Raw genomic sequence first — 15,979 nt, 5'->3', positions numbered from 1 at the left:
AGATAACACCTATCAAAACACAGTACACGTGTTCAGTACTGGTGCTCTGTGGTGGTGATATGGAAAATCATGTCATGGGTACATTACTCTAACCACATGTAGCTTGACTGTTGGGCAGCATGAAGGCGTTTCGTAACCCTTGTGAAGATTCTGATAGTTAGATGACACTGATAGCTATTCAATAGGTGCAGGCAAAAGAACAAATGGCGAAATGGGTTCAGCACCCTCAGGGACAGCGATGGAACATGTTCACAACCAAGAGGGTCCCCTACACTACAACTCATTTTTTAAAGGTACCATATGTGTAGATAGATATGTGATGGTAGACTTTCAGAAAGATGGTGGTAACTCAGAAAATGTTGTCTGTTTACATGTCCCTTGCAACGAGATCTAGAAAAAAAAAAAAGTGAGGTTTGGAGAAATTTATATGCAAGTAAAGTATGATTACGAGAAATTCATATGCAGATAACTGACCTACTTATTTTGCAGTATAACAAGCGAGCCCCTCTAAACAAAGCTATATTTCCCTACTACACAACCGAACCCAGTTTTCATCATCTTCATTATCATCATCATCATTCTCCAGCTCTTTCATCGTGCATGTCAAAAAACAGAAAACACAAATGAAATTTTATCAACAAATTATTTTTTAGATAGTACCGTATATAAGCTCTCTGTATGGCCTTAAGTACTTGGAAAATGAATTATGAAAATACAAAATAAGGAGATGATTATGCAACTTCCGTTTCTAAGCTCAGCAGATGAAATTTAAAGTAGCGTATTTTGAAAACATATTTTTTTTTTTTCCATTTTCTTTTGATGCAGGCAAAGGCAATGTTAAACAATTTTTATTGTGGAACAAATTTTCATATGAGAACAACATTGGTCTTCAAATTATAACGCGTTGAAGTTTGTTTCCGTGAATTTTACTTAATTAGATGTGTAATGGATACAAGAGCTTATAGAGGTTGGGGGAGTGGACTTACTGACCACTACTTGGTGGTGGCCAGAATCAAGATCCAAGAAAGATGGAGAAATAGAAGAAGGGAAGGACGGGAGGAAGTAGTAGTTGCAAGGAGAGTGGAAAGGTTACAAGAGGTTGAGAAAAAGGCAGAATATGAGATGTGGAGGAACTATTGGGTAAATATGAATTGGAGCAGATGGGGGACGTGGAAGGTGTGTGCAAAATATTCACAGAAGAAAAATGTGCAGCATGTGATGTGGTGTGTGGGGTGAAGAGAAGACGAAAGGGGGTGCTAGGAACAGCTTGGTGGAATGAAGAGGTGAGACAGGCTGTGGCACAAAAGAAGAAAGCATACAATGAATGGATGAGAAATTGGGGTGTGGAAGAAGCTGAGAGGCGGAAGAGAGAGTTATATGTAGAAAGGAAGAGAGACGTGAAAAGATTAGCAAGAGAAAGAAGATAGTGGATTAGAAATTTGGAAGGAATTTGAGTGTAAAGTGGAGGGACTGTAAGAAAATGTTCTGGAAAGAGGGAAAGAGAGTAAGACAGGGTGGCAGTAAAGTTAGCAGGGGAGTGAAAGATAAAAATGGTAGATTACTGATGGAGAAGGGAGAAATAGTGAGCAGATGGAGAGAATGCTTTAAGGAATTGTTGAACATAGAGAATGGTAGTAATGCAAGTATAAGTGGCTGGGGAATGGCTGGGAGAAGGAGGGAGGTGAAAAGACAGGAAGAAATCAGTAGGACAGAAGTTGTGGAAGCAATGAAGAAAGTCAAATTGGGGAAAGCCCCAGGAAATGATGAAGTGTGTGGTGAAATACTGAAGCATGGGGGAGAGATAGTAGTAGAATGGATGTGGAAGATGTGCAGATTGGCCTGGGAGGAAGGTAGAGTCCCGGTGGATTGGAGGTCAGGTGTAATTATTCCCTTGTACAAAGGAAAAGGGGAAAAAGAAATGTGTGGTAATCACAGGGGCATATGTCTTCTTAGTGTAATAGGAAAAGTGTATGGTAGGATACTTATTGAAAGAGTTAGGGAAATAACAGAGAAATTAGTTGGAGAAGAATAGAGAGGCTTTAGGAAGGAAAGAGGTTGTGTAGATCAGATATTCATTCTTAGATCCTTAGTGGAGAAGTTTGTAGAGAAGGGAAAGAAGTTGTATGCGGCCTTCATGGATTTGGAAAAAGCATATGACAGGGTGGATAGACAAGGGTTGTGGAAAGTATTAAGAATATATGGAGTAGATGGGAAATTGTTGAATGCTGTGAAGAGTATGTATGATGGTGCTAAGGCTGCAGTGTGTGTGGATGGTGAACTGAGTGTATTTTTCTCTTTGAAGGTTGGGTTGAAACAGGGATGTGTCATATCTCCATGGTTGTTCAATCTGTACATGGAAGGGGTAATAAAAGAGGTACAAGGTACGGCAGTGGATGTTGGAGTGGCCCTAGTGAGAGAGGGTAGTGTTTGGAAACTCCCTGTACTGTTGTTTGCAGATGATACTGTGTTGTTAAGTGAAGATGAAGGGGAGCTGCAAGGCATGGTGGATGAGTTTGGGAAAGTGTGTAGGAAACGGAATCTAAAGGTGAATGTAGGGAAGAGTAAAGTGATGGTCTTTGAGAGAGGTGAAGTCAGTGAATGTACAGTGAGGTTAGATGGTGAGGAATTAGAAAATGTGAGTACATCTAAGTACTTGGGGAGTGTGATGATGTAATATTATGTTATTTATGTATTTGCCAATGTCATGTTATCTATGTATTTGTCAATGTTATGTTATCTATGTACTTGTCAATGGTGTGTGCGTGTGTATGTGCATGTGTGTGTGAGCGATGGTGTTGACCAGCTAGTTTATGCCTCTGTGACATCAATGGTTGGGGGAGTGCAGTTAGAGGGAGGTGAGGAGGGACGGCCAGCGAGACTGAGGTGGGCAGATGACCTCTAGCCCTCAAGCAGTGTAGACTTGTGTATCAATTGTTCGAGCTGGGCAGCGGTAATAAAGGAGTGTCAACACATCAACATTTGATTGTCCACTACAAAATATCTAGGCAACATGGAGGACGATAAGAAGACCGACCTTCCTACAACAACATTAGTACCACTTGATGCTCACCTGATTCTGGAGCATGATGGCCCTACGGACATTGTGGAGTTGTTGTGTCAGCTCTGTGGAGTTGCCCTCGAATCAATTCTGCCACTACGACTGACAGGTGGGGCATTCACTGTGTGGTCACAGTTACCAGTTGCCAGCCGCTGTTCGCTGATAAAGGTGACGAAAGCACTGTATGCAGCATTCACCCTAGATCAATATGCAGCATATGAAGCTTTTACTTCACGTTGGCTACAAACGAGTGAGTCAGTTGATGTCTTCCTGGGTGACCTCTGATGGCTGTCGACATTGTTTGGAAGCGTGTCTGACCATACTCTGGCATGTGCACTCGTGGCAGGACTACCAGATGATATTCATCGTGCTATTCGCACTGGGTCAAGAGCTGAGGGACTGGATTTAAACAGTGTGTTGGCACGGGCTCACGCCATGCTTAGTGATGTGTGCATGCCTGCTGCTGGGATTTCGTCACCAATGCAAGATCAAATGAGGGCGCAACTGCCTGGGAGAGCACATCGCCTTAATTGTTGCTGGACCTGTGGCCAGCCAAGACATTTTGCTGCTGCATGTCCTCAGATGGGAAACGACGTTGGAGGGGCTGCATTAGTGCCAGAGTCCTCTCTTGGAAGCCAATAAGTGGTGCTCTTCCTGTGGTGCAGCTGCTTGTTGATGGGCAGTAGTGCCAAGTTCTTGTTGACACTGGTTGCACAGACACCATAGTACATGCCCCTTGTTGCATGCAGTGGCACCCGCAGACGACCAGCATCACAACTATTAGTGGAGATTCTTTCTGGTATACTGGGACAGGCAGTGTGACAGTGGAAACTCCTGATGGCCAGAGCACCCGGGTGCACATGCTGGTGGTGCGTGAGCCGTCTTTGGGTGTGGATGTTGTGCTCGGCATCACTGGCATCTCAGCACTTGGCAGCGTCATAGTGAAGTCTCCGTCAGAAGTCCAATTCTGTAGCACTGGGAGGTTGTGTGGAGCTGCGTCATCGACTCTGACACCGCTGGCAATGGATGCACCTGATAGTATACGATTTGATGTAAGGCATCGAACGTGGACGGTGTCATGGAAATGGACAAATGGAGCAGTACCTGATTGCCTGCATAATACTGTGGCACAGTACAACATATTCCCGTCCATGCACCAGGAGTTTGACCAAGAACAGGAGTCATGGATCAAGAACGGCTGGTTGGTACCCTACTATGAACAGCAACATGGGGCGCCGTGAGTGCTTGTGCCACTCATGGCTGTTTGTCAGAATAACGGCAGTAAAATACAGCTAATGATATACTACTGTGAGCTAAATGATTATGCAACTGTCTTTACTGCTGATAGTGATGTATGTGCTGATCAGATGGGCAAGTGGCACTGACACGGGGGTAATGTGGCTGTTCTGGACCTATGCAAGGCTTATCTGCAGGTGCATGTCGATCAGCAACTGTGGCTGTTTCAGACAGTGATAGTACGAGGCCAGTGCTGCTCTTTGATGCGCCTTGGCTTTGGCCTCAACATAGCTCCTTTGGTCATGAAGGCTGTTAAGAACATCTTGGCTCAGAACTCAGATATTGAGCGTGAAGTGTTGCCTTACATCAACAATCTGTTGGTGAATGAGGACCTTGCCAGTGCAGAGCAGGTCGTTACGGATTTTGCTGCATTCAGCCTGGAATGCAAGCCGCCAAACCGTGCAGCTGATGGGGCATGACTCCTAGGGATGCACGTGCAGTCATCAGATGGCCAGTTGAAGTGGACACGTGACAATCCGGTCGACCCACCACCGATAAGAGTGATGTGTCATGCAGTGTTCGCATGGTGCGGACGGTTAGTTGCGCACTTGCCAGTAGGAGGGTGGCTCCGGCCAGCAGCAGTGTGGATTAAACGCCGACCAAATGCAGTGACACAGGGTTGGGATGACATTGTGGATGACGACTCCCTGCTTCAACAGATGGAGTATGTGGCAGCACAGCTGGTCTGGAAAGATCCGTGTCGTGGCCTCTGGTGTGTGTATGGTGACCGGGCAGTCGTGTGGACAGACATCAGTGCTCTAGCTGCTGGAGTTGTTTTAGAAATGCCACAAGGTGGTGTTATTGAAGACGCATGCTGGTTGCGGCGGGACGACAGCTCACACATCAACATGGCGGAGCTGGACTCAGAAGTCCGTGGAGTGAACTTGGCAATCGCTTGGGGTATGAAGAACATTGAGTTATGGACAGACTCTGCCAAAGTATATCGTTGGATTGACGGTGCATCGAGATGTCATGCACAACTTCGAACGAAGGCTCATGGAGAGATGTTGATTCGCTGCCGAGTCGAAATCATTCACCAACTGGTGAGTGAGTTGGGACTGACGTTGTCTGTGAGGCTTGTCCAGACTACAGAAAATCACACTGATGTCCTCGTGCGTGTCCCAGAGGAGCGGGTGTGGAATGACAGACTGGTAGCTGGTGCAGCAGTAATGGGCAAGCAGGACACCGCTGAGTCTAGAATTGCTGACGTCCATGTACGCACTGGTCATCCTGGCATCCGGCACACACTGTTTTTTGCGCGCTGAGAGATCTATCGACTGGTGACACGGGCTGAGGTGTGTGAAGTTGTGAAGCGATGTGATGTGTGCCGAGCCACTGACCCAGCTCCGGTGAAGTGGTAGCATGGGTCATTGGGTGTGACAGGAACATAGCACTGTTTGGCTATAGATATCACCCTTCACAGTGGTCACGCCTATCTGACAATCGTCGACTGTGGGCCATCCCGATTTTGCATATGGTGGCAGCTGCGACACCCAGATAGAGACACCGTCATTCGCCAGTTAAAGCAGGTGTTCTATGAGCTAGGAGCACCTGTCAAACTGCTCTGCAGTAATGACACCATCTTCCGTGGGCAGTGATTCGCAGCCTTTGTCACATGTTGGGGCATGTTACTATGCTTCAGGGCGGCATATGCACCAAGTGGCAATGGCATCATTGAACGAAACCACTGCACATTGAAGGTGATCGCTGCCAGGAAACAATGCTTAATTGCTGAAGAAGTCCACCAGTATAATATCACACCCCAAGATGGAACATCAGTGACGGAAGCCCCTGCGAATGGTGTGTAAAGCTACGAGGTGCGAGACTGTGTATGACCTACCCAGGAACGGCTCATGACAGACAGAATGCCTGATGGTGACAAAGGCATGCGGTATGCAGTGGGTGATGCTGTTTGGATCAGGAAACGTGCTGATCGCTGCACTTCGGTGTTGCAGCCTAGTGTCATCACTAGGGTCAACTCTCCGCAGGTGGTTGATGTTGATGGTATCCCGCAGCACGTGAGGGACGTGAGGCACCGCAACAGCACCTCACTGGATCAGAGCAGCCAGCCAGATGTGCATGAGGCTGGTATTGATCCCCCACAGTACATCAATGTACAAGCTCAACATCCGCAATTACACCAGCAGGCAGTGTCAGATGAGTCCAGCCCAACAACGACAGAACCAGAAGCAGTACTTCGATGAAGCACACATATACAGCACCCACCGCTTCGATTTGGTTATGATCTTGCAGATTGGGGTGGGGTGTAATGTCATGTTACCTATGTAATTGTCAATGTCATGTTATCTATGTACTTGTCAATGGTATGTATTTGTCAGTGTTATGTTATCTACAGTATGTATGTATTTGTCAATGGTGTGTGCGTGTGTGTGTGTGCAAGGGTGTTGACCAGCTAGTTTATGCCTCTGTGACGTCAATGGTTGGGGGGGGTGCAGTTAGAGGGAGGTGAGGAGGGACGGCCAGCAAGGCTGAGGCGGGCAGATGACCTCCGGCCCTCAAGCAGTGTAGACTTGTGTATCAATTGTACGAGCTGGGCAGCGGTAATAAAGGAGTGTCACAACAACATCAACATTTGAATGTCCACTACAGATGAGTAAGGATGGAAGTTTAGAGGGTGCTTGAAAGGGTACAACAAGGAAGAAAGGTTGCTGGTTCCTTGAAAGCAATGATAAGAAACGGGAAGTGAGCATGGAAGTGAAAAAGTTACTACATGACAGTATTGTGATACCAGCTCTAACGTACGGACGTAAAGCTTGGACGTTGTTGGAAGGACACAAGTCAAGAGTGAGAGCAGTGGAAATGAGTTATTTAAGGGGAGCCTGTGGAGTCACATGGAGAGACAGGCTGACAAATGAGGATATAAAGGAGCTTTATAGTGTGAATGTGGATGTGATAGGAAGCGTTAGGAGGAACACACTGAGGTGGTTTGGCCATGTGATGAGGATGGAGGGTGAGAGACTGACGAGGAGAGTGTGTGTGAGTGAGATGGAGGGGGGGAGAGGGAGGGGGAGGCCGAGGATGAGATGAAGAGATTGAGTGGAGAGGTATATGAGAGAGGAGTGTGTGAGTTGGGAGCCAGGCAGTGAAATGGCTGGGGGACAGGGCGGCGTGGAGGCGATTTGTTTGTGACCACCCTGTATGGGATTAAGGCGTCTGGCAATAGACAGATAGAAAGGATATTTGGACGTTCCAAATTCCAAATTTAACACCACTTATCCTCCGTCATGTAAGGTTTTGTCACAGATGAAGACTATTACTCAATTGTATGCATGAGCTGGCTCATAAGAAAAGGAAAATAATAACTGAAAATGTATATATCGTTCTAAATAATAAATAATAATAAACAAAATGCTTACTACAAATATATACTTCTTCTTTCAAAACTGCTGCTTTCCTGTTTCAAAACTGTTCCTGAAGTTTCTCTGTTTATGCCTTTTTTGGTGGATTCTTGTGGTGCAATATCCAGCAGTAGTCGGCCATCATGTAGACATTCCATTTCCCTTGGTATCTTCTTTCCATCTCCTCTATAATAATCTTGATGATATCTTTCACTCTGAACTTCATTCAAACCTCGAAGATTTACCGATAAGTAGTCCAAATGAGCATCCACGAAATGTACCTTGACTCATGTAAGCCTACTTCCTTTGAACTTGAACTTTCCCAGCATCCTGCTTACCTGCATACAGTGTCTCTGTCTCAGTAGTTCGAATCCTTATATTTATCTTAAAAGTTTTTAATGACATCTTTCTAGGCAATCCATGCTTCTATTTCAATAGCAAAAAGAGAGTTTTCAAAATCTGCATCCTTCTATCATGTCCCATCAATGTACCCTTTTTGAGTCTGGCATCTGACATTCCTGGAAACCTTTTACACAAATACTTGAAACCATTTTCGTTTCGTAACATTAACAGGTATATTTATCAGGCCAAGTTTTATATCCTGAGGAGGATTTTTTTTTTTTTTTTAATCAAGCAAACATTTTCGTACTATATTCTTTGACCCTGGAGAAACTGGTCTCCTACTTGGCCATTGTTTCTGCTATCATTGAAGATTCCTGTTCCTGCAATCCTATTCACACAAGAAGTAGGGAAACTTTGTGTAGATTGACTTTTGTCCAAGGAACACTGAGAGTACATTTAAGTCTCCATAAGTCATCCAGTTATGGTCTTTGTAATCAGTCTTCCAGTTCTGGTCTTTGTAATCAGTCTTATATAAAATTTTATAAAAAATCATAACTTTCTTTGAGGTGCACTGAATAGGTTATAGGAACAAAAGCATACATACCATATATCCCGGTGTATAAGTCGACATTTTAAGCACACACATACAAAAAAAAAAATAGGAGTCGAAAAATATGCTGATAATAAAGTTGTCAATACATGGCAGAGACTAATATAAGGCCATAACATATACTGAAGGAGGGAAGTGACTCTACCAGCAGCCCTACAGCCATATGTTAGCCTAGGAATTCTATCATGCTAGTCTTGTATCGCAACTTTTATGACAGATCCATGTTTTGTATACAGTGCTACATCATACCTAGTTAATTTTCTTGGTCGAGACAAAATTTTACTAAAAACAAGTTATAGTTACCAGTAATTACCGGTGTTTACACCTAAAATATGAGGAGTATCCCATTCTGTGCACCCTTCCACGAATGTAAACGACACCAATTGGGTAATGGCTATTCGAGACTGTGAATCTGACACACTATTACCGTAGGTTTTCCATGGACAGATAGGATGTGCATTTTGTAATCCTTTGCTACAGTGATCAGTTGCACACCACACTTGTAACAGTCATGTAATGATTCTAACTGAATAACTGGAAATTTTATATTTTTGCAAACAAAAATAATGTAGAAAGAAAGACTGAGTTGTGGAAATTACTTGTATGGAAACTACTCAGCCTTTCAGAACATGGTAATCTAATGGAAGTGGTGTGGTCTTATGTTTCTGCTTCAAAACGCATGTTTATTTGTACTGCATATGAGTGATACCAACAGGTAAGAAACATCAGCTTATAAGTAATAACAAGTGGAGCTTGAGCAGTAGTTTGGCAAAGGCATGATATTGACATAGTTATTGGAAAAAACAGTTCTAGCACCTTAACCCGCCGTGTGCTGGCTATTTTTAGTCCTCTGGGTCACCCCAGTGCCGGCCATTTTTTGACCTTTTTTTTTTTGGCTAAAATGATAGATTTTGATGTGGAAACAACGAATTTCGCCATTAAAATGCTCACCGAGGCTCGAAAATGAGTTTTATTGAGTCCTGCATACTCATGTACAGGTATAGCCGCTCTCACACGCTCACCATGTACGCGAAAGAAAGACATTTTCGATGTAAGGTATACTTAGGTATTTATGCTGGGAAGGTATAGCAATGTTCAGTACACTTTTCTGATCACTTATTACTTCAGCATCTATCACAATTTGCGTGTCTTTCTCACTGTGAATACATTATCTTACACTTACTTGAAGATAGGTACAACCTGACTTCATTACATACAGTCCTGGCACTTACAAGAAGGTATTTACAACCTGACTTCACTATATAGTCCTTACACTTACAAGAAAATATTTACAAGTTACACTTACATGAAATTATTTACAAAATACCTTCCCTATGTACAGCAGTGGGTGAGGCACACAGGCAGAGTGAGGCAGAGTGAACGTGAGGGGGGGAGCAAGAGAGTGTATGGCATTGACAGGCTGGGGGATGGTAGAGGAACAGTTACCTTACATGCCTGCCAATTTTTACCTGCTAATCTTGAAAAATGCAGTCACAGTGAAGTTTTTAAAACCGTTTTAAAACGGCATTGGCACTGGTCACGGCATTATGTCAGACCGTTTTAAAATGGCACTGGCACGTGAAGGATTAACCTTATACTGGACTTCGTTAGTACTGGTGCTTGTAAACTTTTGCTGTTTTGGTTCTAATGACATCAGTTGTCTGCTGGTTAACAGATGCAAATTCTTGACAATCAAACGGAAGTGGTGCTGCCTCATTTGGGGGGGTCGACTTATCTGGCAATTATAGGCCTAAACTTGAATTCCACCTCAGAATTTTAGGGGTCGATTTATATGCCAAGATGCTGTATACAGTATTACCACTGTGTAAAAGAACTGCCGTAAAACTTCTTTTCAAGGAACCAGTGAACTGCTTCCACTCATCAGTATTGTAAATGACACCAAACTTCTCTGTTATTTCAGATGGTTCTGTGCAATAAACTAAACAGAATCTGCTTAAATTGGGGAGAAAATCTTTTCTCGGTAGTAGTACCCGGAGAATGATATCCAAACTTTAATAAGTTTTTGGACATAACTCTCATCGTATTAATTTATTTAAAAAAAAAAAGAAGAGATTTTGTGTTATCGCTTTCAAACTTGAAGACTATATCATCACGGCGGCCACTACCTTGTTGGTTGAAGCTACAATGTATGTTTTTAAGGTTCCCAAGTGTATTGGGACGGGTATACTTGGTCCATCAACAACAGGTAATAAGGCAGATTAGAGTTTTGGATAAACCATTTTCCTTCTATTCGTAGTGCTGTATCCATCAACATTATTTATGCAAAAGTATCTGTCATCCCTGTGATTCTTCGGCTCCCTCCAGGTGATTCGAACACCAAAGTGTAAACATTTTCTTATTCCTTGTGTCCAGTGCCTTAGTTCTATATGTCTATTGTCAGAAGCCTTAATTCCATAACGGATGGACACAAACAAATCGCCTCCACGTCACCCTGTCCCCCACCATTTCACTTCTCTGCTTCCTGCTCACACCTTCCTCTCTCATATACCTCTCCACTTCATCCCTCCAACTCATCCTTGGCCTCCCCCTCCTTCTCCACCCCCTCCACTTCATTCACATACACTCTTCTCGTCAGTCTCTCGCTCTCCATCCTCTCCACATGGTCCAACCACCTCAGTGAATGTCTCCTAGCGCTTCCTGTCACATCCACATTCACATCACAATGCTCCTTCACTTCCTCATTTGTCAGTCTATCTCTCCATGTGACTCCACCTGTGTACTGTCACCTCTGCGATCCAGACTTTTACATGGTCAAAAGGGGCAGAAAACAAGTCACTATTGATGACCAATGTGTGCTGGAACGGTCGGGAACTCAGATTGATGGAGACTCTCTCCCATTAGCGGCCTCTTCGGTTGCGTTTATTATATTTCAAGTGGTCAAGTTAAGAATGGTAGCATGCCTAAATGACAGGGCCAGTCTCCAAATAGGCCAACCAAAGCCCGACCTTCGCAGTTTCCCAGAATGCTTCTAAGTTGCACATTACTAAACTACTTGGTAAGCTCTATACCACCAGTTCTCAAGGGTTATACAAACAATAAAGTTCGAGTGGGAGGGAATGTATATTAACAAGACCAAAAGGTAGAAATCTTCCCCAGCTACTTGCTTTACAGATTAAACCTGAATCAGTTGGCGCACTGTTCGAAAAATATATATCTATATGGTCCTAATATCAGATCCACAAAACTTAGCTCCTCTGTCCCAGTCCAATGTGTTTCTTCATAATCGTCCCTCTGAGCACAAATTTCACTGGTCCAGTCCTCTGCCACTCCCGACCTTAACTTCCACACTGGGACCTTGATTCACTGGGACTTCGACCTCCACACCTGGACTTGGACTCACTCACTGGTACTTAGGCCTCCACACTTGGACCCGCTAGAAGTTAATATGTATAATGAATAACTATTCTCCCCAATGCAAGTAATCCCTTCACATGATCAGGAAAATCTCATAATAAAGAACTATGATTTACAACATTCGGCATCTCAAGTAATAACAGAATAACACATGGCATTACAGACACATAGGTCTGCTCAAAATAATACTTATTGTAGGGATAACATGGAAGAAAAAGTACTATAACAAATACTGTAAGCATGAATAACTGTAACTCTAACCATGAAAATCATCACTGCATCATTATCATTGTGTCTCACAAAGTAACTACGTGAACATTAAATCATGACATAGCCCTAATAAGTACTGAATTGGAAAGTCATTTCAACATAATAATAAATAATTCACAGTTTCTGGGCACCTAATACTTGGCCTACAAAAATCACATATTTATCTGAGGCTCAGACAGAACTACCTAGCATTCTCGTATTCCAGTTACTAAATAATACTATACAGTACAGTACACAAAAATATGAGAAATACCTCACTATTCATCTAAAAAATGTAGGGGAGGTGAGCAGGAACACAGGACTCATTTCTCCAAAGGCTAATGGCGTCACCGTTACACTTCCTGAGGAATGACAACACTTGATTCTACCCGAGTCAGTTTCTTAATTTCGTCACTATTATCACTCGTGGGATATCACTATTTGCGCTTCAACATATCAAACATCATTAATATAAAATTACTTACAGAATTCCTTGGGGGGGGGGTGAGGATGACGAGAGTACCGACCATCTGCCACCTATCATGGCCGGTGAGCGAGTGAGACACGCCAAAACTGCGTAATGCTAAGGGGAGCGGGGGGGATGACGGCATACATAATTTAATATTTTGATTACAGACTCGTGATAGACTCAGTGTGATGTCTTTTCCCTTACAATCGATTACCCCCCAAAAATGACATTCTCTAGTTATAATTACTCAGCAACCTCTCTCTCTTTATACCCTTACATCGAAAAATAATGAAAATCATCATGCTTTACATCATTTTGCCCACGCATACATTATGCTGGATCACGTGACCAAAGGCACATGTTCCCATCTCACTCAAGTTTTTTATATTATAAAGAGACTTAATACTAGTAATTTACAGTAGAAAAAAAAAAGTGACTTAGCAACTAGGTAACTTAATCTATGTTCTGGTCATGTCCGCATGGAAACAGCCATGCCCGGCCACACTCTCTCACTTAACCGAACTTTTGGTCTTATAGAATGAACTAGATACAACTCATTATCACTTCCGGGCACTACATCCCCCCACGGTTAGGGAAGACCAAAAGTTTGGGCGACTGGACCTGAACTCCTCCGAAATACCCAGTACCCATACTTAACACACACGGTACGCAAGTTCACCTACTTGACCAGTCTCCCTCAATACTGCTACTGTGGGGTGTTTCATACGCTCCTTGCTCGTGAGGGGAAACCAATCTACATGCCTCCAAAATACCAGCCAAAGTGTCCTATACTGCGACTGTGGGATATTACATAAGCTCCATGCTCGAGAACAGTCGGCGGCTATCATGTCCATAAAAAAAAAAATCCTCTACCACGAGTAAATTTTCTCCCGCTACTCACTATATGCAACTGACGACGTATGCCACTCACCAGGCATGTTACTCATAAGGAGAATATCCTGCTACCAGGAGAAACTTTGTGCTTAGTTAAGAGTAACACGAGTCGCTCCACTGCGTTCTGTCCAGAGAGACCGAATGAAACCTACCTACCTCTCCTAACATGCGAGAGCCCCATAGTTCAACTTCTCCAAGCCCTATAGAGAAACTGGAAACTTCCCCACTCTCTCTGAGCAATCCTATACTGCAGTTTGGGTATTACATACACTCAGCGCTCGAGGTTCTCAAAGCAAGTAGGAAACCTCCAGGTGGAGACCTTCAGGTAGAACTGCCCCTCACATGTACAGTTCCCTAACTCTGGGAAAAAGAAAATTAAAGTCCTAACTGTGAGAGCTCATTTTCCCTAACTAAGCCTAACAATCTAACCTAAAGAAAAAAAAAGAATCGAGGTAAGGCAAGAATGACGGTCTATACACCACGGTAGACTCGTTTTGACAAACACGCAGCTTCCACGCCTCATCTCTCCAAAGGCTGGACATACCCTAAACAACTACTTAACCCTATTAATCAACCCAAGATTACAACATCATAGGTATTGGTAGAAAAGATAAATACGCAGGTACAGTCCGGAGAGACCTGGAAGGGAATACTTGATTCCATGTTCCCAGCCAGTTTAGGCAAGGACAAGACGTGCTCAGAGAAAAAAAAATAAGTGTGTACAATATATACACCATACACCCATCATCTACGTGTACTGCAACCTCTCAGGCGGTCTCCGGGATCTTACACTAGGCAGTATCTCTTCCTCTTCCTCACTGGTCAAAAACTTGTGATCCACCGTACTCAATTAGGCATCTCATTCAACATATCTTTTGACCTTTTCAGCTGCCTTACTCAAGATGGTGCCATCAAACACATTTTCTAACTCATAGGCTCTACCCTGATCGATAACTCTGACAATCATGTAAGGACCCTGTCATTTTCTATTTAGCTTTGTTGCAGTACCAGGCAAGCACTCTTCGACATAGATCCAAACAAATTCACCTGCTTCTAGAAAATCATTCCTACGTGCCTCATTTGCCCTGTTAAGGTATCCTGCTGTCATCCGACGTTGTGTCTCCTTGAGCATCTGTTTGACATCTATTTTCTCTATACAGTCTTCATCAGTAGGCAACTGCAAATCTCCTACCTCGCGATTTGGATGACGACCATAAAAACCAAAGAATGGTGATGTACCTAGGGACGTATGCACTGCTTCGTTCAACGCTTTCTCAGTGTAGCATAGGTGCATAGGCCATGTATTCGGGTGTTCTTGGCTCAAGATTGCCAGTGCTGTCTTTAAGGTCCTACCTATGTGCTCTCTCAATAACTGAATTTCCTCGGGGATTGTAGGGTAGACAGAATCCTTGCTTAATCCTGGCTCTCCTACAAAAATCTCTAAACTCTGCACTGGTGAATTCTCCTCCATTGTCCATTATAACTACCTGCGGCTTACCATACCTACAGATGTCCTTCTTAAATTCTTCAGCTACGGCTTTGGTGGATTATATATATATATATATATATATATATATATATATATATATATATATATATATATATATATACATATATATATATATATATATATGTATATATATGTATATATATATAGATAGATAGATAGATGTATAGATAGATATATATATATAGATATAGATATATATATATATATAGATAGATAGATAGATAGATAGATAAATAGATAGATATAGATATATATATAGATAGATAGATATAGATAGATAGATAGATAGATAAATATATATATAAATATATTTATATATATATATATATATATATATATATATATATATATATATATATATTGTTACATAGCCTACGATTTCATCATCCTTTGTGTAATTTTAACGCACAGTATGCTGCATGTTTGATCACGAGCGTGTTCTGCCTCAGTCCCCCCCTTCTACCGTTATAGTAGAGTAAGTCGTCCTTTCTGTTGTTCAGAGCAGGATTGTCAGCTCTTTGTCCCCTATGGCTTCATTTGCGCGTCCTTCTTACAAGTTGTATCAAGCTCTGCTGGCCCCTATATAATGAGCTCAGTCTCTACATTAATTGCCACTTAGATCTGCTCCTCATTTTGTTCACATCTCTGTCCTCCCCTGTACAGTTATTATTATTGTGAGTGCTCGGAAGTCTCCAACCATCTAGCAGCTGTGTGTGATTTGAGTATAACTGTTGTTGCATTTTTTCTTGTACTTTGTAGCGTAAGGTTAATTCTTAGGCCTAGTGAGTTTTTTTTGTAATTTATGTGAGGTTCTTAT

The 15,979-nt window shown here is 42.8% G+C and overlaps 1 protein-coding gene across 1 annotated transcript; it reads left to right on the top strand.

Annotated features, from left to right (window-relative positions):
• The first annotated feature begins 4,782 nt into the window (after positions 1–4,782).
• On the top strand, positions 4,783–5,619 carry LOC145415414 (uncharacterized). Its single transcript, XM_080284697.1, has one exon. The coding sequence runs from the start codon at positions 4,783–4,785 to the stop codon at positions 5,617–5,619; it is 837 nt and encodes a 278-aa protein (XP_080140823.1).
• Positions 5,620–15,979: the final 10,360 nt, after the last annotated feature.

Source organism: Coenobita brevimanus, chromosome 102 (assembly GCF_032717465.1).
Source record: "Coenobita brevimanus isolate Jiangsu-jjx chromosome 102, ASM3271746v2, whole genome shotgun sequence".
Lineage (NCBI taxonomy): Eukaryota > Metazoa > Arthropoda > Malacostraca > Decapoda > Coenobitidae > Coenobita > Coenobita brevimanus.
The sequence above is the reverse complement of the archived record's forward strand: the minus strand, read 5'-3'. Positions and strand labels throughout refer to the sequence as shown.